The sequence below is a fragment of the Pongo abelii genome, chromosome 5 (genome assembly GCF_028885655.2).
Source record: "Pongo abelii isolate AG06213 chromosome 5, NHGRI_mPonAbe1-v2.0_pri, whole genome shotgun sequence".
Classification (NCBI taxonomy): Eukaryota; Metazoa; Chordata; class Mammalia; order Primates; family Hominidae; genus Pongo; species Pongo abelii.
Window position 1 is genome coordinate 44,611,176 of NC_071990.2, and position 24,493 is coordinate 44,635,668.

The 24,493-nt window shown below is 42.3% G+C and overlaps 1 protein-coding gene across 9 annotated transcripts in view; it reads left to right on the forward strand.

Annotated features, from left to right (window-relative positions):
• The window catches only part of SPATS1 (spermatogenesis associated serine rich 1), a 37,573-nt gene extending 15,957 nt beyond the window's left edge, over positions 1-21,616 (forward strand). For 3 of the 9 annotated variants that reach the window (XM_054557590.2, XM_054557591.2, XM_054557592.2), the window contains exons 4-8: positions 1,820-1,944; positions 3,212-3,373; positions 9,807-9,927; positions 11,475-11,537; positions 14,583-14,956. In XM_054557590.2, the coding sequence (XP_054413565.2) occupies positions 1,820-1,944; positions 3,212-3,373; positions 9,807-9,927; positions 11,475-11,537; positions 14,583-14,622 (511 nt within the window). In that variant the 3' untranslated portion in view covers positions 14,623-14,956. Of the gene's footprint in view, positions 1-1,819; positions 1,945-3,211; positions 3,374-9,806; positions 9,928-11,474; positions 11,538-14,582; positions 14,957-17,806; positions 17,923-18,497 lie in introns of those variants that run through there. The other 6 variants (XM_054557585.2, XM_002816939.5, XM_054557588.2 and 3 more) reach the window with 4 other exon arrangements.
• The last annotated feature ends 2,877 nt before the right edge of the window (positions 21,617-24,493 follow it).

The following is a 24,493-nucleotide window of genomic DNA, read 5'->3' on the forward strand; positions in this document are numbered from 1 at the left end:
TTCATAAAGTTGTGCAACTATCACCACAATCAATTTTAGAACATTCTCATCACCACAAAAAGAAATCCATACCCTTTAGCAATCATACCCCTGCAGCCCCATCTTCCTATCCCTCTAGGCTGAGACAACCATTAATCTACTTTTTGTCTGTATAGATTTGCTTATTTCGGACAGGTAATATTAATGGGATTATCAATATGTGGTCTTTGGTGTCTGGCTTCTTTCACTTAGCATAATGCTTTCAAGGTGCATACATGTTGTAATATATATCATCCCTTTCTAAAAATTGTAGTAAAATATATATGGCACAACATTTGCCATTTTATCCATTAAAAAAATGTTTTTTAAAGAAATGGGATTTCACTCAATAGCCCAGGCTGGAGTGCAGTGGCATAGTCACTGCTCACTGCAGCCTCCACTTCCTGGGATCAAGTGATCCTTCCACCTCAGCCTCCCAGGTAGCTAGAACTACAGGTGTGCACCACCACACCTGGCTAATTAAAAATTTTTTTGTAGAGATGAGGTCTCACTATTTTGCCCAGGCTGGTCTCCAACACCTGGGCTTAAGTGATCCTCCTACCTTGGCCTCCCGAAATACTAAGATTATAGGCATGAGCCGCTGCACCTGCCTGATTTTATCCATTTTTAAGTGTACAATTCAGTGGCATTAATTACACTCATAATGTTGTGTAACCATCACCATTGTCTATTTTCAGACATTTTCATCATTCCAAACAGAAACTCTATGACCATAGCAATAACTTGCCATTCTCTCCTCTCCCCAGCCCCTGGTAACCTGTAATCTACTTTCTATGAAGTTACCTATTCTAGATATTTCATATAAGTGGAACCACATAATATTTGTCCTTTTGTGTCTGGCTTATTTTACTTAGCATAATGTTTTCAAGGCTCACCATGTTGTAGCATGCATCACTACTTCATTCCTTTATTTTTTTCTTATTTTTTTGAGACAGGATCTCACTTTGTTGCCCAGGCTGGAGTGCAGTGGCGAGATCTCTGCAGCCTCCACTTCCTGAGTTTAAGCAATTCTCCTGCCTCAGCCTCCTGAGTAGCTGGGATTACAGGCATGCACTACCATGCCTGGCTAATTTTTGTATTTTTAGTAGTGACGAGGTTTCTCCATGTTGCCCAGGCTGGTCTTGAACTCCTGAGCTCAAGTGATCCAGCTGCCTCAGCATTCCAAAGTGTTGGGATTACAGGCATAAGCCACCATGCCCAGCCACTTCATTCCTTTTTAAGGCTGAATAATATTCCATTCTATGTATTATGTACCACATTTTGCTTATCCATTCTTCTCTTGATGGACACTTGGGTTGTTTCTACTTTTTGGCTGTTAAGAATAATGCTGCAAAGAACATTCACATGTAAGTATCTGTTTGCATCTCTGTTGTCAGTTCTTTTAGGTATATACCTAGAAACAGAATTACTGAGTCTTATGGTAATTCTAGGTTCAACTTTTTGAGGAACCACCAAAATATTTTTAAACACTTAAAAAAAATTAGTAAAGATGGGATCTCACTATGTTGTCCAGTCTGGTCTCAAACTCCTGGCCTCAAGTGATCCACCTGTCTCAGCCTCCCAAGGTTTTGGGATTACAGGCGTGTGCCACTGAATACCCATCTTTTCAATAAGTTTCAGTCCCCTCAAATTGTGAGTAAATAAATGATATGCTCAAGGACTTTTATAGAGGAGTAGTCCCAGTTCTCATAAGCAAGGGCAATTCTAGGGTAAACTATGTGAGATCAGGCTCTAACTATCAGTTTAAGCACGTGGAAGAATCCTTCTGCTTTCTTTCCAGCACCATTGCTGACTTGGATCGGAAACCCTCCTTCTCACATTCTGATCACTCCTCTGAAATGTCATTGCCTGAAGTCCAAAAGGATAAGTATCCTGAGGAATTCAGCCTGCTTAAGTTGCAGACGAGTAAGTCACAGACCCTCCTCCACATGCCTCTGTGCCCCAGGTCTTTTCAGAAGTCTGCCATACTGTTGGCCACCATCACTGAAGGCCCACAACTGTCAAGCATTTGACATACTTTATCTCAAAATTCACAACACCTCTGCCAGGAAGCCATTATATGTTTTTCAAAAATAAAATGCCTTTATATAAAACCCATTAAAATACTGCAGAAAGACATTAAGATAATATAGAAGTATATAGAGTATAAAAACCCCTTCCCCAATATTTTCCGACAATATCCCTATTCTGCCCCATAGCTGTGAAGAGTCGATATATATTTTTCCAGTATTTTGAAATGTATGTGTGTGTGTATATATACACATGTGTACATATATAGATATAAAATAAATGGGTTAGTATACAAATTGGTATAAATAGATCATGGACCTCTTTCTGTGTCAATATATACAGATCTATATGGTTAATATAGACATACCCATTTTACAGAGAAGGAAACTGAGGCTTTGAGACATTCAGTTATCCATAAAGCCACATGGCCAGGAAGTAGAGCGATGGGATCAGAACTCACACTTGCTTGCCTTGAAGCCTGTGCTCTTGGCTATCCCAGAGCCCACATTTCTCAAGCATCCCTAGAGCTGCTAGGGGATCTTTTATTGTTTAAAGTCACTGTTAGCAATCTTACAGGAAAAGTATCAGATGATGAGACAAAGGCACTGCAAGGTCCAGAAACTAGCCTGGGGTCTCACGGCAGCTTTTCTCATTTGAAATTATCACGGGTACACTTCCCTGTGTCACCGTAGCACATGTGCGTGCTATTGTTGCACCCAACACCATGTTTCCTCCACTTGAGGTGCCATGTGGATGGCACTGGCCTAGCCATTTGCTGGTTGATGGCATTCTATTTTTCCTACACCGTTATCAGAGTGAAGATTGTATCACAGGTACTTGTAAGACTGTCTCTGAGCTTCCCAATCAATACTTAACTTCCAAACATAAAGTTGGCTTTATTTTTGAAGGAGAGGGTGAAGAGGGCAAACAAGCAAACAAAAACAAAGAAGGCCTCTTAGGTAGCTCTCCCCTGACTTCCCTTCCTTTTGTGCCTCGTCCCACAGAGTTTCACACTGTCTCTGATGTAGAACCAAGGGATTATACACATTAATTAAAGTTGTATAGCCAGATAGTGCCTGGGGAGTTTTCACAGCTTTTTGTCATCCAGTTGCATTATGAGGCTGGGAACAGTGCTAATGGAAGGCTTTCTGGTGTCTTGCAGAAGATGGGCATCGTCCTGAGTGGACATTTTACCCGAGGTTTAGCAGCAACATCCACACCTACCATGTCGGAAAGCAGTGCTTCTTTAATGGAGTCTTCCTTGGCAACAAGAGGTCTCTATCAGAGAGGACGGTGGACAAGTGCTTTGGGAGAAAGAAATACGGTGATGTTTCCTTCTGGGTCTTGACTGTGCAGTCCCTGAGAAACTCTCGAGTCGTGATTCTATAGGCCCTGCGTTCTGTAGCTGGGAGCTGCCCTGTAGAGTCACCATGCTCCCCTAGTGCAGCCAGGAAGACAGAAAAGTGAAGGGGACAGTTGGCAGGCTGCACGTTTTGGCAAAGAACTCACAACAGATGCTGATCCACATTTTCTTTTTTCTCTGAATTTCATAAAATGCAAATGTGACATTTAAGTCATCAGATAAGTTCTCTCAGATACTTATTAATAGAAACCTCCATTGAAGTCTGAAGAAAAGAATTTGTGTTCCAATTAGATGCTGCCTGGCATACACATTTAAATTGTACTTTATATTCTCCACAAGGAAAACATCCCATAAACCTCAGCCTGAAGTGCATGTTTTTATTCTATTGCTGATTTAATTAAAGGCTATTGAAATGAATATATATCTACCTGTGTATCTACATCTCCTTGGTTTGTAGCTCAGTGAGTTCTTTGCCCCAACCTACTCATAATAGACTTACCGAAAGACCCTCAAAAGTTGCTGAGTACCAACGGACCATTTATGACACATTTTTCTATATAAATCCCTGTGTAGGAGGCAACCATTGCTCCAGAAATAAATAGGATTGCTGTAGCAGGAATACAAAGAGAAAGAAGTAGACTGTTCTCATTTTTGAGTTTTAAAATAGATTTTTAAACTCACAGCAGAGACAAATAGTTTTGAGAATTGAGGCTTTTATTTATTTGGGTAGAAAAATACGTGGAAAGCCATACTAAATGAGCTGGGAGAGTGGTCATTGAAATTGAAATCTGTGAGGAGTCCTGCACCTTGCCTTTTTTCTTTTCTTTTCTTTTTTTTTTTTTTTGAGATGGAGTTTCGCTCTTGTTGCCCAGGATGGAGTGCAATGGCTCGATCTTGGCTCACAGCAACCTCCGCCTCCCAGGTTCAAGCCATTCGCCTGCCTCAGCCTCCGGAGTAGATGGGATTACAGGCATGCACCACCACACCCGGCTAATTTTGTATTTTTAGTAGAGATGGGGTTTCTCCATGTTGGTCAGGCTGGTCTCGAACTCCCGACCTCAGGTGATCCGCCTGCCTCGGCCTCCCAAAGTGCTGGGATTACAGGCGTGAGCCACCGTGCCTGGCACTTTTTTTTTTTTTTTAAGACAAGGTCTTGCTCTGTGGCCCAGGCTGGAGTGCAGTGCCACCATCTTGGCTCACTGCAGTTCCGAACGCCAGCCCCCCAGCCCCAGGCTCAAGCAATCCTCTAACCTCAGCCTCCAAGTTGCTGGGACTAGAGGCATGTGCCACCACGCCTGGCTGATTTTTCTATTTTTAGTGGAGACAGGGTTTCTCCATGTTGCCCAGGCCGGTCTCAAATTCCTGGGCTCAAGCGATCAGGCGGCCTTGGCCTCTCAAAGTGCTGGTATTACAGGTGTGAGCCACTGCAGCCAGCCTACCCTGCATTCTTGAGCTGCAAGTACCTACCAAAAGTAAATGGGATTATCATAATGACCCAAATCTTAATCTTCACTTATCACTGCCCTCCTGGCTCAAAAGTAAACCACCTTATCCTGAATTTTATGTTTGTGATTCTTCCCTTTCCTTTCCTTTCCTTTCCTTTCTTCTCCTGTCCTCTTCTTTCTTTCTTTCCTTCCTTCCTTCCCTCCCTCCTTCCCTCCTTCCTTCCTTCCCTCCTTCCTTCTTTCCTTCCTTCCCTCCTTCCTTTTTCCTGTTTCCTTTCCTCCCTTCCTCTCTCCATCCTTTCATTTCTTCTTTCCCTTCTTCCTTTAGAGTTTTATAAATACTGAGTAAATGCAATGATATATTTATGAAACATTTGTTGACTATATGGAATGAAATATCACAAATACTTGCGTTCTTTTACTCCACTTAAGAAATAAAATTCTAACTTTATATTTGAAGCCTCCAATATCCTCTTCCCTGAATATTCCATCTTTCCTCCCCCAACTCCAGTGGTAACCCATATTTCACATTTTTTTAAAGAAAAACTTATTAGGTAAATTTTCAAACAATAGCATAATGAAACCCGATGTACTCATCCACTTAGCTTCAATAATGATCAACACCTGGCTAACTTGTTTCATCATTACTCCTCCTCCCAGGGATTATTTTAAAGCAAATTTCAGACATCATATTATTTCATCTCTAAATACATCATATGTGCCTCTGATAGATAAGGATTATTTTATTAACATAACCACAATTCCATATCATAATATCATATTTTAAAAATTAACAGTAATTCCTTAATATATTCAGTGTCCAAATATCCCATTGTCTCATAAATGCCATAATTTAAAAATATTTAGTTTGTTTGGATCAGCATCCAAGTAAGGCCCACAGATTGAAATTGGTTGGTATGTCTGTTAAGTTTCTTTCTCCCTCCTTTTTTCTTGCAATTTGTATGGTGAAGAATCTAGGCCTTGTCCTGTAGTGTTGACCATGATCAGGACTTCGCTGATTACATTGCTTGGTATCATTTAACAAGTTCCTCTTTCCTGTGTATTTCCTGTGAAGTGGTAGTTGGATCTACAGGCTTGACTCGTTTTAGTATGATTACTTCTTAGGTGATGTACAGTGACTTCTTTAAACATCAAACGCAATGGTCTTTTTCCATTTCTTCTCTTCCTTGATCTCACTGCAGCACTCGATACTGTCGGGCATGACACTGTACACTTCTTCCTCTGCGAAATTCTCTCCCCACTCTCTCTCTCTTTCTTTTTCTTTCTTTCTTTCTTTCTTTCTCTCTCTTTCTCTCTCTCTCTCTCTTTCTTTCTTTCTCTTTTTTTCTTTTCTCTTTCTTTCTTTTTTTTTTTTTTTAGACAGAGTCTCACTCTGTCACCCAGGCTGGAGTGCAGTAGCGTGACCTTGGCTCACTGCAACCTCCGCCCCCTGGGTTCAAGCAATTCTCATGTCTCAGCCTCCTGGAGTAGCTGGGATTACAGGCATGTGCCACCATGGCCGGCTAATTTTTGTCTTTTAGTAGAGACAGGGTTTCACCATGTTGGCCAGGCTGGTCTCAAACTCCTGACCTCAGATGATCCACCCACCTCGGCCTCCTGAAGTGCTGGGATTACAGGTGTGAGCCACCCCTCCTGGCCCCCACTCATTATTTCTTGGATGAGATGAAGTGGCAGGCTCAGGGACTGCCAACCAGCTGCCATTTTAAACTGGAATGCAATGCATTATTATATAAAAAAATCAATCAAAATATCTTTAAATAATGGTTGACTGTTATCCATCAGCCATAACCAGGATATTGGTGGAGTTTCCTAAAGGCCTAGCTGTTGCCACAGAACAAAATGCCGTCTATGATTGTAGGTGGTAGGGAAATAGATCTGAAAATACAATTTTCTATTGTGTAGGTCTTCTTACAGTACAGCAGATTGTATTAGTCAGAATAGGATAGATTCTGCTGCAGTAACAGTCCCTGAAATTTCTGCAGCTTAAGCACTAAAGTTTGCTCCTTTCTCTTGTAAAGTCCACTGTGGATCCAGCAGCTCTCCAGGACAACTCCTTTCCAAGGATGCCATCTGCTTTTATCTGTGACCTTTCCATCTCAACCTGTGGCTTCTAAGATTGCCATAGAAGGGGAAAGAGAAAATGCTGGAAGGTTTTTCACATCAGCTCCTTAAATGCTTCTTTTTAAAGTGGCACATATCATCTCTGCTCACAATCTATCAGTCAGAACATGGCTCTACCTAAGTGCATCGGGGCACTGGAATGTGGGGCAGAGTAAGTTATTTGGTGAACAGTTCGCTCCCTCATATGGTTATTTGCCTCTAAATGTATGTTTCCCATTTTCTACCTCCTGAATGTCTACATCCAGGAAATTGGATGGTCTGTATAAAAACAAACAAGCATTAGAACTGATCATGCAGTGTTATGGGTCCATCAGCTATTGATACATAGTGGCCAGCACTTTGGGCTGATACCTGTTTTGGTGAGATATCCGGAAATTATACCAAGGCCCCATATTGTACCTAATAGCTTAAACAAACGTGTTATCTCAGAAGTGTTGTTTGGGAGATTTTTCCCCTAAAAGTAACACCTTATACTGACACCACACCATTGGCTCTTTTTCTTCCTCCTGACATTATCTTGTGATATATTTTACCATAGTCTATTTTTTTTTTTAATTTTTTTGAGACAGAATTTCGCTCTTGTTGCCCAGGCTGTAGTGCAATGGTGCGATCTCGGCTCACTGCAATCGTTGCCTCCCAGGTTCAAGCGATTCTCCTGCCTCAGCCTCCTGAGTAGCTGGGATTACAGGCATGCGCCACTATGCCCAGCTAATTTTGTATTTTTAGTGGAGACAGGATTTCACCACGTTGATCAGGCTGGTCTTGAACTCCTGATGTCAGGTGATCCACCTGCCTCGGCCTCCCAAAGTGCTGGGATTACAAGCATGAGCCACTGTGCCTGGCCACCATAGTCTATTTCTAGGTGTTCTCCTTAGACCACCTATATCATAACCAACTGGAGAGTTTATAAAAAATGCTGGTTGTGGGAACTATTAGAGATCTTCTGCAACAGAATTTCTTGGGTTAAAGGCTGCATTTTAAACAAGTTTCCTAGGTGATTTTCAGGTGTGCTAAAATTTTGGAACCACTGTTCTATAGTATATGGCATTTACTGCCTTGTAGTGTTACCTTCGTCTTTACATTGTCTCCCTTATCTTATCTAGATAAGATTCCCTGGGGAGAAGTTTATACCTCAGCTATATAGCAATCGTATCCTCCAGATTAAAAAATAATTGGGATGAGGGGTATTAGTCCAGTTCTGATTTCAAATAATAATAATTGCTACTATTTCTTGGGTGCTTGTTATATGCTCACATCATTATTGTTTAGTATTCGTGATGACTCTGCAAAGTAGCCATTTGAAATAAACAGTTTATAAATGAGGTTACAAAGGCTTAGGAAGGTTAAATAAATAGCTCAAGGGCACAGAACTAGAAATTGCAGGAGTGAGTATGAACTCAGGTGCGACTGACTCCAAAGTCCAAACCCTTCCCACCACCTCTTGCTGTCACCCAACTCTTACTTGTCAGTGCCCTGGTTTGGTATGCGAAAGGTTTCAGATGCACTGTATATTTAATTAATTAATTACATTTTTGAGACAGAGTCTCATTCTGTTTCCCAGGCTGGAGTACAGTGGCATGATCTCGGCTTACTGCAACCTCCGTCTCCCGGGTTTAAGCAATTCTCCTGTCTCAGCCTCCTGAGTAACTGGGATTACTGGCGTGTGCCACCACACCCAGCTAATTTTTGTATTTTAAGTAGAGACAGGGTTTCACTGTGTTGGCCAGGCTGGTCTGGAACTCCTGGCCTCAAGGGGATTCAGTATATATTTTAAACCTCCATTCTCTCTGCTTTGAATCCTCAGCATCTCATACCCAGCAGGCACTCAATGCATGGGTATAGTTGATGTTATTTCACTACACAGAAGAGCTAATCAAAAGTGTAATACAGTCAGTTATTGAAAAGGTTTTTGAAAGAGAAAGACAAAAAAGTAAATGCTCCAGTAACCCAAGAACTTCCACCTGTCACGCTGATGGCTTTTCCGAGTTAGCTACAAGAATCTGAGTGTGTAGCAAAGATGGAGGTCGTGCTTCCAGCCACGTGTCCCTGTTTCTGAGCCCAAGGGTGATGAGTCTCGTAGTCCAGGCTTGTTCTCTTAGGAGATGCATCTGGTGTAAGTATGTGGGTTGATTTATTTATTTTAAATTTTAATTTTTTAAATAGGCAATTTTAAGGACTTTAGGTGTGTGGGTTTAAATGATCACCCTACACTAGGCTGATGCCTTCTACTCCCGTGATTAGTTTCTTGTTCCTGGGGCTTTAGCAGGGGCTGAGCTGGGTGTAAGAACCTCTGCTGAGTAATCCTGCTCTTCTCCAGGAAGCCACCTCCCACTGCTGCATGGCCCCAGTCCTTGAGGCAGAAAGAGCAAGACATCCTTAGTTGGTTTCCTTTCTGGACCCAGTCAGAGAGGCAGAGCCCCAAGGACACTTGTTTCTTCGGCTTCCTAAGACTCAGGGATTCAAAGTGCACTAATGCTCAGGAATGAAGAGATTTTTAGGTCAGAGATTTTTGGATCATTGCAAAGAAACCTCTGATTCACCTTATATTTTAAACCAAAACACTCCATCTGAATCTAACAATTCTTTTCCAGGGTGAGGTAGTTATAACAACACTTTTTGGAAAATGTCCCAAATATAGGCTCATCTCCTTAAGGCAAGATAATCACAAACAGAACTTTGAGAAACTTCTATGTAATTTATAATAAAATACTAAAATATCCTATTTCCATTGTCATGCCAATACTTACAGCAAATCTGTGGATCATCTTCAGCCCTTGTATGATTTTGTTTTCGAACCTTCTCCACAGATATTGATCCCAGGAATGGAATCTCAAAGTTAACTCCAGGGGACAATCCATATATGTACCCAGAACAGAGTAAAGACTTCCACAAAGCAGGATCAACGCTCCCACCAGTGAATTTTTCAATGTAAGTGTATGTTAATACTAGCATTATATAGTTAACTTTAAAGGAATTGTGTATCTCTACTATACAGAAATTATATTTTAAAAGGGATAGATGTCAACAAGACGTGATTAGATGAAAATTCCTTGAAAAGCTCATCTTTAGTTAATTAATGTCTGCACACATGCATGTGTATAATTAAAATTACACACAGGGACTTGGACTACAAAAAAGTAGTTGTTAATTTTGTTCCTATCTCTATTATCACATATTTGAAAACTTTTAAATTTTCATACTGAATCAGATTGTTGGCCACAGTGACTACTATGTTGGTGGACTTAAACTTGGAAATAAACTTAGACCAAAGTGATGGAGAAAAATGGGAGGATCATTACATTAAAAGAAAAATAGTTGGTGTATTACATTTTTTTTTTTTTTTTTTTTTGAGATGGGGTCTTGCTCCATCGCCCAGGCTGGAGTGCAGTGGCGCCATCTCGGCTCACTACAAGCTCCGCCTCCCGGGTTCACACCATTCTCCTGCCTCAGCCTCCCAAGTAGCTGGGACTACAGGTGCCCGCCACCACACCCAGGTAATTTTTTGTATTTTTAGTACAGATGGGGTTTCACCATGTTAGCCAGGATGGTCTCGATCTCCTGACCTCATGATCCGCACGCCTTGGCCTCCCAAAGTGCTGGGTAGTTGGTGTACTACATTTAAAATATTATTTTAAAAAATTAACCATGTGGGATATAATGATGTTGACTAAAAATGATCAAAACTAAAATCTGTGGGCCGGGCGCGGTGGCTCACACCTGTAACCCCAGCCCTTTGAGAGGCCAAGGTGGGGGGGGGGGCGGATCGCCTGAGGTCAGGAGTTCAAGACCAGCCTGGCCAACATGGTAAAATCCCATGTCTACTAAAAATACAAAAATTATCTGGGCATGGTGGCAGATGCCTGCAATCTCAGCTACTCAGGAGGCTGAGGCAGGAGAATTATTTGAACCTGGGAGATGGAAGTTGCAGTGAGCTGAGATTGCAGCGCCACACTCTAGCCTGGGCGACAGAGTGAGTAAGACTCCATCTCAAAATAAATAAAATAAAATAAAATAATATAAAATCTGTGGGCCAGGCACAGTGGCTCATGCCTGTAATCCTAGCACTTTGAGAGGCTGAGGCTGGAGGATTGCTTCAGCCCAGGCGTTCCAGACCTACCTGGGCAACATGGAAAAACCCCTTCTCTACAAAAATACAAAAAATTAGCTGGGCATGGTGGTGCGTGCCTATAATCCCAGCTACTTCGGAGGCTGAGGTGGGAGGATCACCTGAGTCTGGAAAGTCGAGGCTGCAGTGAACTGAGATTGTGCCACTGCACTCCAGCCTTGGGGACAGAGTGAGACCCTGTCTCAAAACATAAATAAAATAAAATAAAATAAAATTTGCGGTTCTTACAGTTTTGAAGTCCATACTTGAAAATTAAAATCGGAAAACAGGACATTCTATTGAATACAATGATGTATTGATCTCTTTGCTGTAGATGGCATACCAGTTTTATGCCTTTTCTGTTTTTCAGAGTGCCTTATGAAAAGAAATTTGATACATTTATTCCACTTGAGCCTCTTCCACAAATTTCCAAGTGAGTTCTCTTACCATGTTTTGTGTTATCCCATCTTTATTAAATATCGATTATTTTATTATTTCCTTATGTGGAGGAGCAGGTAGATAACCAGGACACAAGGCCCTTTTGAATCCCAGCAGGAGGGTGGGGCAGTTTGTAAGGAAGGTGTTTGGACAGACATTCTGTAGAGTCTGCAACTGGGATGGTCACATATTCAACAGATGTAATTGACAAACTACCAGATGCCACGTGTTGTGCTAGCCATGCACTATAGGAGAGTTCATATGGAACAAAAAGACAGGGTTCCTGATTCCTAGAACATGAGTTTGTTGGGAAAGAAAGACACATACTTAAATGATTGCAACTGGGGAGAATGGTTAGAGTTTCAAGAGGCAGAAAGAAAGCTAACAGAGCACTTCTATGTTTGAGGGAAATATCATTCCTCTAATTTCACACTTTTGCTTCACTCCATTCTGAACCTCACTTATTTACCCAAGCAGGTTTCTGACCTATAAAGAGATATTTTCTTTTCTTTCTTTCTTTCTTTTTTTACTTTCTAATACAAAACAGTCTCCTATGAGTGGGCATGTGTCCCAGGGTCTGACCCACTCTGGAGCTCAGTGGGAATAAAAACCTTTTATTCCAAACTTGAGATTTTAATGTCTTTATTATGTTGCATTGTTACTTATGGCACATGATTAGGGCTTCTCATGTCTGTACTTTACATTTTTAATAAACACTATTCTCAAATATTCGAAATAATAGCAATTGCCTAAATTTCATCACTCTACTATTTTAGCTTTTGTACATTACCTTTCATATGCAAATATGTTTTTGCATGTATAAACCCCAGAATACCAATTAGTCTGGTTTTCCTAAAAAGAAAGGTTTTTTTTTTTTTTTTCTTGAAGAAGTACAAAGCTAGCTGGGTGCAGTGGCTCACACCTATAATCCCAGCACTTTGGGAGGCCAAGGCAGGGGGACTGCTTGAAGCCAAGAGATTGAGACCAGCATGGGCAACATAGTGAGACCCTATCTCTACAAAATATATATTTTTTTAATTAGCCAGGCATAGTGGTATGCAACTGTAGTCCTAGGTACTTGGGAGGCTGAGGCAGGAGGGTTTCTTGAGTCTATGAGTTTGAGGCTGCAGTGAGCTACGATTGTGCTATGCACTCCAGCCTAGGTGACAGAGCAAAACCCTGTCTCAAATTAAAAAAAAAAAAAAAGAGAGAGAAGTCGATCAGCATATTCCTCTGTGCTATGGTCAATAAGACAATTGTGAGACTTGGACCCTTTCCTCAGGGACAGTCACCCTAATGAAAAAGTCTGCTAACCAGTTAGTCATGGCAGAAGTGACAAAGTCTTCTGTTGCTGGATTTAGCATTTATTGTTTCCTAGATTCTCTATTTTGTTCTGTAGTATCTAGTTTGCTGTTAGTCCCATCCAGTGATTATGTATTTCGATCTTTAGAAATTCTATTTGATTCTTTTTTATATCTGTTGTTCTTTCCTATTTTCATGTTTTCCTTAAATACTTGGACATAGTAATAGCTGTTTAAAGATTTTTGTTTGCGGGCCGGGCGCGGTGGCTCATGCCTGTAATCCCAGCACTTTGGGAGGCCGAGGCTGGCGGATCACGAGGTCAGGAGATTGAGACCATCCTGGCTAACATGGTGAAACCCTGTCTCTATGAAAAATACAAAAAATTAGCTGGGCGTGGTGGCAGGTGCCTGTGGTCCCAGCTACTTGGGAGGCTGAGGCAGGAGAATGGCGTGAACCCGGGAGGCAGAGCTTGCAGTGAGCCGAGATGGTGCCACTGCACTCCAGCCTGGGCGACACAGTGAGACTCTGTCTCAAAAAAAAAAAAAAAAGATTTTTGTTTGCAGCCGGGCATGGTGGCTCACGCCTGTAACCACAGCACTTTGGGAGGCCGAGGCTGGCGGATCACGAAGTCAAGAGATCAAGACCATCCTGGCCAACATGGTGAAACCCTGTTTCTACTAAAAACACAAAAATTATCTGAGTGTGGTGGCATGCACCTGTAGTCCCAGCTACTTGGGAGGCTGAGGCAGGAGAATCACTTGAACCCTGGAGGCAGAGGTTGCGGTGAGCCGAGATCGCGCCACTGCACTCCAGCCGGGCGACAGAGTGAGACTCCATCTCAAAAAAAAAAAAAGATTTTTGTTTGCTAATTCTATTATTTGTGTCATTTCTGGGTGTGTTTCTACTGGCTGATTTTTCTCCTGATTATGGGTCACATTTTCCTGCTTCCTGGTATGTCTAGTAATTTTTATTTGGATACTGGACATTATAATTTTATATTGTTGAGTATTTGGATTTTGTTGTCTTATTTTATTTTATTTTTTATTTTATTTATTTTTTTTTAGACAGAGTCTTGCTTTGTCACCAGGCTGGAGTGCAGTGGCACAATCTGGGCTCACTGCAACCTCCGCCCCCCAGGTTCGAGGGATTCTCCTACCTCAGCCTCCCGAGTGGCTGGGATTACAGGCACGTGCCACCACATCCAGCTAATTTTTGTATTTTTAGTAGAGACGGGGTTTCACCATGTTGGCCAGGCTGGTTTCAATCTCCTGACTTCGTGATCCACCTGCCTCAGGCTCCCAAAGTGCTGGGATTACAGGGGTGAACCACCGCAACAGGCCTTGTTGTCTTCTTTTAAAGAGTGCTGGGCTTTGCTGTAGCAGGCAGTTAAGTCACTCGCAGTTTGGTTTGATTCTTTCGACGCTTGTTTTCAAGCTTTGTTAGGGCGTGTCTAAAGCAGTCTTTAGGGATAGTTTAACTCCATTACTAAGTAAGATGTGGCCCTTTTAGAGTCTCTGCTGAATACCTTGAGTGATCAATGAGGAGTCTTCACTTTATTTGGTGGGAACTAAAATGATTTTTAGCCCTTTGTGAGCCCATTCAGTTCCCATTCACTCTACTGTCTGATCTTGTGGAGTTCTACCCTACACATGTGTGTCTTAATATTCAGCAAAGACTCAAAGGAAGTGCTGTGTAAATTTCTTACTTTCATTTTTTTGTATAGTTCTTTCTCCCCCAGAACTCTGCCCTGCAGTTTCCAGCCCTCCAAGACTCTCTGAACTCGGATCTTCGGCTCCTCAAACTCACAGAGAATGCCATGCTCTGTGTGGGGTTGCTCATCCTACGCTGTGGTCTTGAATGTGCCTCCAGGCAAAAGCTGGGTGATTACAGGGCTCTCTTCATTTGCTTTCCTTTTCTTTAGGATCACAATCCTGTGCTGCCTGTTGTCTCATTCTGAAAATTGTTATTTCATACATTTTGTCCAGTTTTCTACTTGTTTAAGTCAGGAGAGTAAATCTGATCCCCGCTACTTCATTATGGCTGGAATTATTATCTATGAATAAAAATGTTATTATCTATCATCTATTAATAAAAATTGTAGGTTTTTTTCCCAAGTTATTTGATGAATCAGTTTTGTGCTATTCCATTACTGTCATCAAAGTTATTCACATCCTTAAATAGTGTAGTAATTGTGCTTGGAAATTTAAGAATGTTAAATCTGCAAATGCAACAATCCACCTTTAAAATAAGAACAAAACCTGATAACCAGAACAAGATAAAGTTGCCAAGTCTTCTCTAGTTAGTGACAGAGACAGCCAGAATTAGAATAAAAATTAGGGAGGTAAGATTACTTATTGAAAAGGTCCCTATAATGTGCAGTACGTTTACAGGGATTATTTATTCAACTTAGCAGATATCCTTTGAGTACCATTTATGCACTTGATCTATAGGAGAAATGGGAAGGTGGTGAGGTAATGGAGGCAGGGATCACAAAGACGAATAAGATATGATATTTGTTTCAAGGCTCATTGTCTATTGTGGGGAGAGACCACTAGATGAGTAATCATAAAACAATTGAAAGCAAATACGGTACAATGTGTACATAGAGGAAAGACATGGGGGGAAGTTGAGGACATGTTGCAGAGGAGGTGGTATTTGATCTGGGTCCTAGATGAGGCATTGCAGGTAATGTATCTTCCAAGGACAAAGTATTATGGGATGCAGCTATATTAAGTCACTTAATATTTATTTTTACATTTCCACATGTGCTTGAAAAGAAAGTGTATTCCATTTAATCAGGATGGAAAGTTAGATACATACACAGAAGACTGACTATTAGTTATGTTGTTTAGCCCCTCTATTTCCTTACTTTTGTTCACTTGGCCTCGTTTGGACTGAGAGTTAGTGTGAGAGTTAGGGTGTCTGAATATTAGCATTTCGACTATTTTTGTTGTTAATTGTGTCTTTTAGCATTATGAAAGTATCTTTACTTTTCTCATTTAATACTTTTTGTCCTAAAGTATACGTAGCCAGTTATTAAGATTCTAATTCTTACTTTATTTGCATCTGACCTTTGCCCATTCTTTTTGCCCATTCTTTTGCTTTTGAAGCACTTTGCTTTTAGTGTAGAATTGGATTTTGCTCTGTGAGCCAGCTTGAAAATATTTTCTTTAATTCAGGTGAATTAGGCCACTTGCATTTATTGATTAGACTGATATATTTGATTTCAGTTCTGTTACATTATTTGTTACATTTATTATGTGTACTGTATTATATTTAGTGTGAGTCTTTCAGTGTTTGATTGCTTCAACAGAGGCTGAAAAATGCTTTCTTTTGATATTTAGAAATGCTCGTGTTTTTGTTCTAGCAGTTCTTTATGCTAGTATCTTTATACATTGCTCTTAGTCCTGCTTTTCTTATTTGGGTTTCTACTATTTGGCTTGTTGGCTTTAAGTAATAACTTTGACTTTCACCAATTACCTATGTGGTAACCATCCTCTTCGTTCTTGCAGGGACTTCCCTACCCCCAGCAGTTTTATCAGGGCATTTTGCCAATTGTGGTATATTTCTCCCCTAAAGCACAAGAATTCTAGCTTCCAAAAGATGAAAACATTCTGCATCTCCCTGCTCCAACTCATCCCAGAGTCACACTTCCTGCTACCTATTGGACCACATGCAGCCCAGAAATGCCCTTTCAAGTCTCAGTGGCTCTGGGAAGACTCTGGGTATCTGCATTAGCCAAGGTCCCAGCAGAAAACAGAAAGCACACTCAGCTGGGATTCTGAAGACAGCTTAAGGAGAGGGACTATTTATGGGTGTGTGGGCAGGGTTGGGGGAACCCATATGGGAGGGTGAAGCACCCAGAGGCTCATGACAGTGGGAAGCGTTACTACTCCTGGGTCTGAGCAGCAAGAAGAGGGATCACGGTTTGCAGAACAGTAAGTGCTGGAGCTCTGGGAGAAGGGCTGCCCAACAGGAGCTGTGGCACTGCCGGAATTGGGGTGCCTTGGGAGATAGGACATCAGGGGAGGAGATAGGTAAGAAATGCCCTAATTTCTGTCCACCTTCTGATCTCCTGTCGGTACCATCAGTCAAGCCCAGCTCAAAGGCGGAAGCACGGGTGGGGACGGTGGCTCATGCCTGTAATCCTAGCACTTTGGGAGGACGAGGTGGGAGGATCACCTGGAGTCAGGAGTTTAAGACCAGCCTGACCAACATGGTAAAGCCCCATCTCTACTAAAAATACAAAAATTAGCTGGGCATGGTGGCATGTGCCTGTAGTCCCAGCTACTTGAGAGGCTGAAGCGGGAGAGTGACTTGAGCCCGGGAGGGAGAGGTTGCAGTGAGCAGAGATCGCACTCCAGCCTGGGCGACAGAGCGAGCGAGACTCTGTCTCAAAAAACAAACAAACAAAAAAATGTGGGCTGGGTATAGTGGCTTACACCTGTAATCCCAGCACTTTGGGAGGCCGAGGCAGGTGGATCACCTTAGGTCAGAAATTCAAGACCAGCTTGACCAACAAGGTGAAACCCTGTCTCTACTAAAAATACAAAAATTAGCCGGGTGTGGTGGCATGTGCCTGTAGTCCCAGCTACTCAGGAGGCTGAGGCAGGAGAATTGCTTGAATCTGGGAGGCAGAGGTTGCAGTGAGCTGAGATTGCGCCACTGTATTCCAGCCTGGGCGATGGACTGAGACTTTGTTTCAAAAAAAAAAAAAAATGTGGAAGCACAGAGAAGCCCAGGTGATACTAGCTGCAAGGTCAGCCTCTTGGCAGAGAAGGGCTGAACAAGAGCTGGGTTTGAGGCAGGGGCAAATGGTGAACAACTAACATATTTTATTTTGAAGCTGGTCTCCTAAATTGGAGGTCTTTTTACTTTTGGAGCACATAATGCCTTATCTGCTATTGGTGTTTGTAAATTTTGCATCAAAGTACAACTCAGGGTATTGTCTTCTTTCCACAGCTTGCCTTTCTGGGTGAAGGAGAAGGCCAACAATTTGAAAAATGAGATACAAGAGGTTGAGGAGCTTGACAATTGGCAGCCAGCAGTGCCCTTAATGCACATGCTACCCCTTTCTGGTGGGTTAAAGAAACTTCAAAGGATAGTGTAAAAACTGGAGGAGTCCGCCGGGCATGGTGGCTCACTCCTGTAATCCCAGCACTTTGGGAGGCCGAGGCGGGCAGATCACGAGGTCAGGAGTTCAAGACAAGCCTGACCAACATGGTGAAACCCCGTCTCTACTAAAAATACAAAAATTAGCCAGGTGTGGTTGCACGTGCCTGTAATCCCAGCTACTCAGGAGGCTGAGGCAGGAGAATCGCTTGAATCTGGGAGGCAGAGGTTGCAGTGAGCTGAGATTGTGCCACTGTACTCCAGCCTGGGCAATGGAGTGAGACTTTGCCTCAAAAACAAACAAACAAACAAAAAATAAACAAACAAAACAAAACTGGAGGAGTCCAGAAGAACAGGCTTTTGAGAGGCTTCATAGTGGAAAGGAGGGCAGGCAAAGTATCTCCTGGAGTGGATGTGTCTTCTGTCCCGAGGTGGTCTCATGGGCAGATGTCATAGCCAAGCATTGGGGGTCAAGTGTATTGGTTGAGAATTGTTAGTTTTGTAATGGAAGAAAACTTTAACTCCATGCCTCTATCCACAGGTGATTTGGACTTTCCAAGACAATCCTGAGCATAAACAGGCCCACAAAACATGTGCTGACTGCACTCTGGCGAGCCTTTTCCAGTTGATGGTTTTTGTCATGTGACTGTTCTAAATTCAGTGTTTGACCCTTATGAGGAAGTGTTGTGCTTTGCTTTTTTTAAAACTTTATATTTTGAAAACTTTCACATTTACAGAAAAGTTGCAAGAATTGTACAACAAACACCTGCATATCCTTCACATAGATTCTATCATCGTTAATATTTGTTCAAACTTTCTCTGTCTCACAATATTACAATTACCATTTTGCTGAACTCTTTGAGAGTGAGTGGCAGATATTGTAACCCTTTACACCTGTATACCTACATACCTCAGCATGTATCGCCTAAGGTCAAGGATGTTGTCTAACAACCACAATACAAATACCAAACTCACAGAATTTAACACTGATAAAATATTATTAATATTTAGTCCACATTCAGTTTTAGTCAATTATATTTAGTTTTCTAAGGATGCCCTCAAATCAATCATAAAATACAGACATTATGTGAGTGTCTTAGCCTCTTCAGGCTGCTATAACAAAATGCCATAAACAGAAAGGCTTATAAACAATAGGAATTCATTTCTTACAGTTCTGGAGGCTGGGAAGTCCAAGCGCAGGGTGCTGGCAGGTTCAGTGCCTGCTGAGGGCCAGCCTTCTGGCTCATAGATAGTACCTTCTTGTTGTGTCCTCATATGATAGAAGGGGTGAGCTAGTCCTCTGGGATCTCTTTTACAAGGGCACTAATCTCATGCATGAGGGCTCTGATCTCATGACCTAATCGCCTCCCAATGGCCTTACCTCCTAATACCATCACCTTGGGGATTAGGTTTCAACATATGCATTTTGGGGTGGGGAGGACAAACATTTAGACCATAGCGGTGAACTTTCATTGCTTTTGGTAAAACTTTTCATTTTATTAATACCTTTCGGAATGTTTCTCTAATGTTAACTTGGTACATGTCAGAAAAACATGAAGGCTGGATCTATACCAGGTAAGTAATACTATTGCCCTGTAGCTGCATTCCCCAGTTCAGTATTGCCTATCTACAATAGCCAAGCAGGGTGAGAGCTCAGTGACCACCAGTCATGAGTTTTAGGGCCTCCTGTCAATCAGACAGGAAGCAAACATTTGGAGGAAAAGGTGAAAACAAAAGCTGCTTCACAGGCTTTGACACAGTCAAACTAATGACTCTTGGCATTTTCATAGCCAATCTCTTTCTCCACTAGGGAACCCCATTGGCTGGCTAATGAGGGCTGCAGATCTAGTCTCCCCAAAACCTTAAAGTGGAAAGAGATTGGGGTCCATGCTGAGACTCAATATGTCTATGACATGAGCATGATTTATTTCCCAAAATGTTTGTTGTCTCCAGTCACAGCCAAAGTGAATGAAGCAGGTTTAGAGCACAATACATTTAGCCAGGTGTGGTGGCTCATGCCTGTAATCCCAGCACTTTTGGAGGCCGAGGCAGGCGAATCACTTGAGGTCTGGAGTTCGAGACCAGCCTGGTCAACATGGCGAAACCGTGTCTCTACTAAAATCACAAAAATTAGCCAGGCGAGATGGTGGGCACCTGTAATCCCAGGTACTCGGGAGGCTGAGGCAGGAGAATCGCTTGAACCCAGGAGGCAGAGGTTGCAGTGAGCCAAGACCATGCCATTACACTCCAGCCTGGGCGACAAGAGCAAAACTCCATCCCAAAAACAAAGAAGCAAACAAAAACCACAATGCATTCATGGCACCTTCATATGTGCCTCTAGACTAACTGGCAGAGAGCATGGTGCCTACCGCCAGCTGCTGTGCCTGACCACTCCTCGGGTTAACATCAGCATACATCCGTGCTAATCCTCTGGCCCATGGGTTACGGGCCCACCCCTGCTCCCAACATAATAATTTTAAAAAACACCAAATAATTTTTAAAAAGATAGAGGCTGCCAAGAGATTTTCCAGAACACATTAACTTCTGAAAAAATAATAATTTTTTGTGTCTCTATTACTTAAATATAAAAAAGTCTTCTTTCCCCTAGTCAAAAACAATGCCCCACCTCTAAAAAAAAAGTCAACTGCAACCACCAGGTGGGTTAGTAATGGAGGACACAATATAGAACAAAAAATATTCTGCAGAGATTTCCTGGTGGGATTATCTAGGTGGCACGGGAAACTGCTCTCAGAAGGTTCCCTGGTGTTTTGGAAGGAGGGAGTCCTACACCATAAATATATTAAGAAAAACAACCGGCTGGGCGTGGTGGCTCACGCCTGTAATCTCAGCACTTTGGGAGGCCGAGGCGGGTGGATCACAAGGTCAGGAGATTGAGACCATCCTAGCTAACACGGTGAAACCCCGTCTCTATTAAAAACACAAAAAAATTAGCTGGGCGTGGTGGTGGGCACCTATAGTCCCAGCTACTCGGGAGGCTGAGACAGGAGAATGGTGTGAACCCAGGAGGCGGAGCTTGCAGTGAGCCAAGATTGTGCCACTGCACTCCAGCCTGGGCAACAGAGCGAGACTATGTCTCAAAAAAAAAAGAAAGAAAGAAAGAAAGAAAAACAACCAAAATACAGTTTTAGAAGGTTTGGAGTAGTCTCTAGGTTTCAAAGGGGTCTATATAATTCCTAGATGCTGCTCTAAGTAGATATGATTTGATTCCTTTTTCTTTTAATCCAGGCCGCAGAAACCATGAGTAAAAACAAAAAAACAAAAAAACAAAAAAACCCTACACACCTGTTAGATGATTGAACTTCTGGAGTTGCAGAACTACATTTCATCTCCTGAAAATCAGGGCAGTTTTCACTGGATCTGGTGTTCTCTGTGGGTACATCTCGATGGCCAGGCCTTATTCCACGGCACCTCAACAGCTGGCAGGTAGAGTTCTACTGCCAACTTTGGACAGCATGAGTATGTCTGCGTGTGCTGGGGAGACAAAGGCATAGAGAAAGGCCACATGGGAAAAATATGTGCATATCATAGCTGTTCCAGCTTTTGCTTCTTTCCAGCTACAAAGAGGTTGAACCTGTTAGATGTAAAGATCCCCTTCACCTCACTGTAGGGTCTTTGGTAAATAAAAACACGTGGGTGCAGAGGTGCGTGTGTGTTCATTTCTTACTTTCAATAACTGAAGTTCAACAGAAATAAACTATATGTGACACTTTACAAGTAAATTTCTTAGTGTGCAATTTTACACTGTACAGAGGTATTCTAATTTCGGATCCTGGGATAAATGAAAAATGGCCTCTGTGGACATGAGGAAACATTGTATTATTCAGTTAGTGGCACCAACGTTCTAATTAGTGATCTCTGAACTCCAAGTTACCAAAATGTTAAGATAGTAGCATATTAAACTTCTAAAATTCCACAAGGAATTTAGGAATATACTGTAGGATTCCACTAATTGTCCACATTTCTAATACGAGGCACTCAGTTTGGTTAGTTTTGTTTTGTTCTTAGGCATTTGGGTCTCAAAATCTAGGCAGGTAAACACATTGTTTACAGGACTTGACTTGGTGAAGTATTTTAGAGTTGGAGCCCTTCAAGATCATGTCCCTGTCCTAAAGAGGCTTTTCTTTCCTGGCTGGGAAATCAGGAGAGAGTACTTGGGTATATAATTACCTCTACCCAGAACTGAGCCACATGCCTGATGCGGGATGGTGCACCTTTTTACGGGGTCTACGGGCCAAGTTCCCGGCACACTCTGGGAGAGGAGGTGGGAGCCCATTTGAGATGACCAGTGTCCTTCCCATGCTGGGGAGCCCCAAGAGGGACTGTGGCCTGATGCCACTCTCAGGAATGGGAAGGCCACTACTGACTCACCTGGGAGCCAACACTGAGGCTCCTAAATCCAGGCTTTAACGCTTACATGAAAAGTAAACATTTTGTGGTGTGCATGAAGGGTCCTAGCCTTATATCAAACAAGCAGCCAAAATATCCCAATGTCTTATTTTCTGAGGAAATGTGTCTGCCTCCACCAAATGTGGTGTGGGGGCAGCAGACGGATCCAGCTTCCAGTGGTGAAGCTGTGAGCAAGGGTATGCTTATCTGGCTACAAATGTGTTCTTTTGTCTGGGCACAGTTTGGGCTGGAGTAAAAGTTGGGATTCTGTTAGACAGAATGGATTTAGGGGCATAGTGATACTAAATATTGTTTGTTCTTTATTTAAAATTCATTTAAGTGGGAGCTCTGCATTGTGTTTTTTTGTTTTTTGTTTTGTTTTGAGACGGAGTGTCGCTCTGTCGCCCAGGCTGGAGTGCAGTGGCGCAATCTCGGCTCACTGCAAGCTCCGCCTCCCGGGTTCACGCCATTCTCCTGCCTCAGCCTCCCAAGTAGCTGGGACTACAGGTGCCCGCCACCACACCCGGCTAATTTTTTTGTATTTTTGGTAGAGACGGGGTTTCACCGTGTTAGCCAGGATGGTCTCGATCTCCTGACCTCGTGATCTGCCCACCTCAGCCTCCCAAAGTGCTGGGATTATAGGTGTGAGCCACTGCGCCCAGCTGAGCTCTGCATTTTTATTTGTCAGAACTGGCAACTTATAGTGCAGGTGGCACAAAGGAGATAGATTTGAGGACTAAGTAGGAGGTCAAGGTGGTGAGACTCTGGGATGACTTGGGAATGGGTGGGGTAAAAATATATGAGAAGGAGAAATGGCAACTGGATGGATGATGGTGTAGTTGCCAGGGCCATCTGGACCTCATGTAGCATCTTTGTACAACTAGAGAATGATGCCCTCTTGGCGGACACAGCCCTGTGGATGCACAGCTTAGTGAGCTGTGTGCAAGCTGGATTTAAATCCCCATGTCCTTGTTGTGCAGCGAACTTCTTACACAACCATGCGCAGCAGCCTTGTGCTATTTGCTGAAATGAGGCATGCTGGGGAAGTACAGATTTTTTGGGTGGAGGTCAGTGTTGGGCAATTTGACATTGAGGAACTTGTGACACTGGTGGAACTATCCAAGGTGTAGTTGGGCATGTAAATCTGGGGTCTGGATATATGCATGTGAAAAATAAAGTCCCCTGTGAGAAATGTATATTCTAAGCCTGTGACATGTAGATGCAGGGGCTAGATGTAAATTACACAATTGGAATATCCATCCCAAACTGAGCAACGAGCTCAAAAAGACCCTCAAACCTCAGGGCCTGAGCAAAAGCAAATTCTCCTTGGGATCATTTCTCCACTTCAGGGCACAGGGGACTCCCTAGAGAACACCCACCAAGGTGAACCCCTGAGAAAGAACTATAAAACCACAATTGGATCCACCACAAGGAATTGTCAATGGATGAAACTCAAGCCAATTTAGGTGATGTTTACAGCAATACAACATGAATTATCAGGATTTAGGATGCTTGGAAATCATTTTGTAGCAACTTGACACCAGGACATTAGCTTTTCCCAATGCTGGTTGAGGAATTTCTAAATGGGAACGAGGGGCTTATGGATAGCAATCTGGTGGATGGGTTGGGGCTAGAGGACCTGTCTTGAAATGATATCATCATGCAACGCATAACGACATTTTGATCAACTCTAAACTGCATATATGATGGTGGTCCCATAAGATTATAATTCCATATTTTTACTGTATCTTTTCTTTATTTTTTATTGTTTTGCAGATGTCTTTTAACAATTATTAGAAGACATTTTACTGATAAATGTTTTTACTGTACCTTTTCTGTATTTAGATACACAAATGCCATTGTGTTACAATTGCCTATGATATTCAGTACAGTAACATGCTGTACAGGTTTGTAGCCAAGGAGCAAAGGGTTATATATACCTTATGGCCTAGGTGTGTAATAGACTACTGCATCTAGATTTGGTGTGAGTACATTCTGTGATGTTCTCACAACAGTGAAATCGCCTAACAATGCATTTCTCAGAATGTATCCCAGTCATTGACACATGACTGCATTTGCAAAGCAGGACAGTATTTTTATTTAAATTATTATGCATGTTTATTTGGGGAG